Genomic DNA, 2772 nt, shown 5'->3' with positions numbered 1-2772 from the left:
GAGGAGATGCTGCGGCAGCTGGGCCGCCGGCGCCCGGAGCCAGCTGGTGGCGGGGTCAGTGCCCACCCCGGGCTGGGCCTGGGGGGTGGGGTCTGCTCACTTGCTGGACTGACCAAGCCTTAGCTTCCCCTGGAGGGTGGAAGAGCGTCTCCAGCGCTTTACCCTTAACCTCCTTTGGTCTGGGCGAGAGGTTTTAAAAAAGTTAAGTACTTGATCCAAATGCCAAGTGGCCTTATCTTTGCGGGGCCTAATCCAAGGCCTTTCCTCCCAAGCTCACTTTTCCCCCTTCTGTTGCAATTAGAACGTCTCAGCGAAACCTGGAGCGCCCTCCCAGTCATCAGTCTCCGCCAGAGGTGGCTTTCCAAAGGATGCTGGTGATGGAGCTGCGGAGCCCTGACCATCCCCGAGCTGGACACCCTGACTTTTCTCCCTCCCCAGGGCTGGCGGCTGGACTCTGAACAACTCCCTTCAGTAAAGGGGCCAGTCTTCACTGAGTGTGGCTGATACTTGGCCCTCAGCCTGGAGTGGCAGCTCTGCTAGCAGCTGGGTTCACTCCGACTTCATCCTGGCTGAAGGCAGTGCTGGGCTTTGAAATGTAGCCAACGAATACCCAGATTACTCGGATTTGGGCTGACCAGCAGTGCTCGCCAGAGTGGTCTGGCCTGCTTTGGGGGTTCCAGGTGGTATTACGTGTCCATTTCATCCTTTGGGGGCTCTTAGCCCCAAAAAACTTTCAGCAGAGCCTTGATTAAAAGGAAACCTGCAGACTCTCCTGGTGACTGACCTTTCCTTTCTGTCCCCTCTCCGAGACTGATGACTGGGCAGGGGGTGTGGTGGAAAAATGTCATCCATGGGCAGGGGTGGGAAGAAATGCCACAGATACTACCAAATTTAAATAAGCATTTAATTAGGATTTCATTAGTATTTAATATTGCTTTTCAATTCCAAAAAGTTAAATTTTCACTTCTTAGCAGATATTTTAAAGTACAATATTAAGTTTATACAAAATGAGCAATTAAGCAAACACCATTATTTCACATTCTTCAAAAATACAAATTCATATTTATTCTTTTTGGGTTTGGAGGTTTCTTCCTTTGGAAGTACTGAACCTGTAACGTTTTCATATCGCTCAGTGGAAGTCTATTGTTCCCATGTTTCACACTTAATTTGATAGACTTTTACATAATCCAAATAAAACTATTTGGGATTTAAAAAAGTGTCACCAAGACTCCAGCCAATGATTAGTGTGTGTCAAAAAAGAAGGCTCTTGGGGGCTCTTGCCTTTCCTGGCTAGAAGATCTGAGCCAGAAACCCAGCAAAAACCTGTTTCCAGCCACCTTCCCTCAAAGGGGACTAGAGGCAGTTCACAGGAAAAGGGAACAGCCACTTTGAACTCTGAACCCACCCCCTGCTTTCTCCAAAACAACCAAAGATGTAGACTGTTGAGTCAAACAGCCCTTAGGAGGCCTGAGAACATAAGAGGAAAAGGGCAAGAGAAGCCTCTGACTTGGCACCACTACAAGGACAAGGATATTGCAAAAAACACCCCTGGGTTTTGGTGAAAAAGGTTTTATGAAAAATTTTCCCATAAGAAAAAGTAGAAACTGCATTGAGCTGAGAAAGTGACATGACATTATCACCCAATTTTTTGGCCCAGCAGGCACACCACCAAAAGGGCAGTGTGTGGTTTTAAACCTCGCTTCCAGTAAAAAAAAGTTTGTACTATGTACACCTTGACATAAAGATCCAGTTTAATTTGCATTTTTCAGTGCAGACTGAGAAGTCTTCTTGATCAAGAGTACCAGTGAGAAATGCCCAGACTGTGATCATCAGCTCCCCCAAAGGGCAGAAGAAACAACAGACCCTTTCCCTCTCTGCCCAGGAATATGCAAGAAGAAACAGGCTAAATGGACTGACCAATCAGAAATATGTATTATTCGGTTTTGTTGCCAACCTCCCTCCCCCAAATGTTAAGGATTGGACAATTTTCCCCTCTGTATGAGCAGAACCACTTGCATATTGCAAATATGAAAATCTTTCTGCTTTGGCTGAAGTGCTTTTAAAACTTCTCTGGTCTATAGCCTAAGAATTAAAGATTACATGGGAGGAGGTGAGGAAGAAGGAAGAAAATTGATAAAGCAGACTATTAATAGCTTTGTTTACTGGATTTAATAAAGGCTGGAAGCCTTTTTTCTTAGAACTAACACAGGTGGTATGGGGAGCAGTGCAGAAATGGCTCAGGTTGACCTCCCAAACATATTTCTGATTGGTGATATAAGAAAATTGTAAACTCTTGAACAATATTGTAGTTCCACAAATCAATGGTTCCTGTGACGCTCGAGTTTTTAAGATTAAAGACAATGGATGTGATTACAAATACAAAAGTCTAGAAGGTGCCAGGTTTCTACCTAGGAACAACCTGTTCCTTCCCTTCAGGCATCACTTTATAATGGTGAAGAGGGGAAAGATGGCAAGGGACCAAGAAGTGGTGAAAAAGGGCCTCAACAGTCAGAAGAAAACATCCACAGCAGTTCTTCCGAGAGCCTGAGGGGGCGCGGGGGCGCAGGGAAGGCTTGCATAGATTCAGCAGCTGCTGGGGATGCATAATAGTGTTTCCCTATGGACAGTCTCAGAGCACAGGGTTCATTGAGCGAAAACGTGGCCAGGCCAGGGCCACATGGGACAACGACCGTCAAGCTACACATATTGCACCAAGGTAAGTGCTTTTCTTTTCACACCTCAATTTAACTTTTTATTCTGAGCAAAAAATAA

General features: G+C 45.7%; 1 protein-coding gene across 1 annotated transcript; it reads left to right on the top strand.

Moving 5' to 3' along the window:
- CUNH1orf122 (chromosome unknown C1orf122 homolog) lies at nt 1-772 on the top strand. The gene is made up of 2 exons (XM_015485245.2): nt 1-54; nt 302-772. The coding sequence occupies exons 1-2, from the start codon at nt 7-9 to the stop codon at nt 395-397; spliced, it is 144 nt and encodes a 47-aa protein (XP_015340731.1). The 5' UTR covers nt 1-6; the 3' UTR covers nt 398-772.
- The last annotated feature ends 2000 nt before the right edge of the window (nt 773-2772 follow it).

This window comes from Marmota marmota, unplaced genomic scaffold (assembly GCF_001458135.2).
Source record: "Marmota marmota marmota unplaced genomic scaffold, marMar, whole genome shotgun sequence".
NCBI classification, from domain to species: Eukaryota; Metazoa; Chordata; class Mammalia; order Rodentia; family Sciuridae; genus Marmota; species Marmota marmota.
This window is presented reverse-complemented; position numbering and strand designations above follow the sequence as displayed.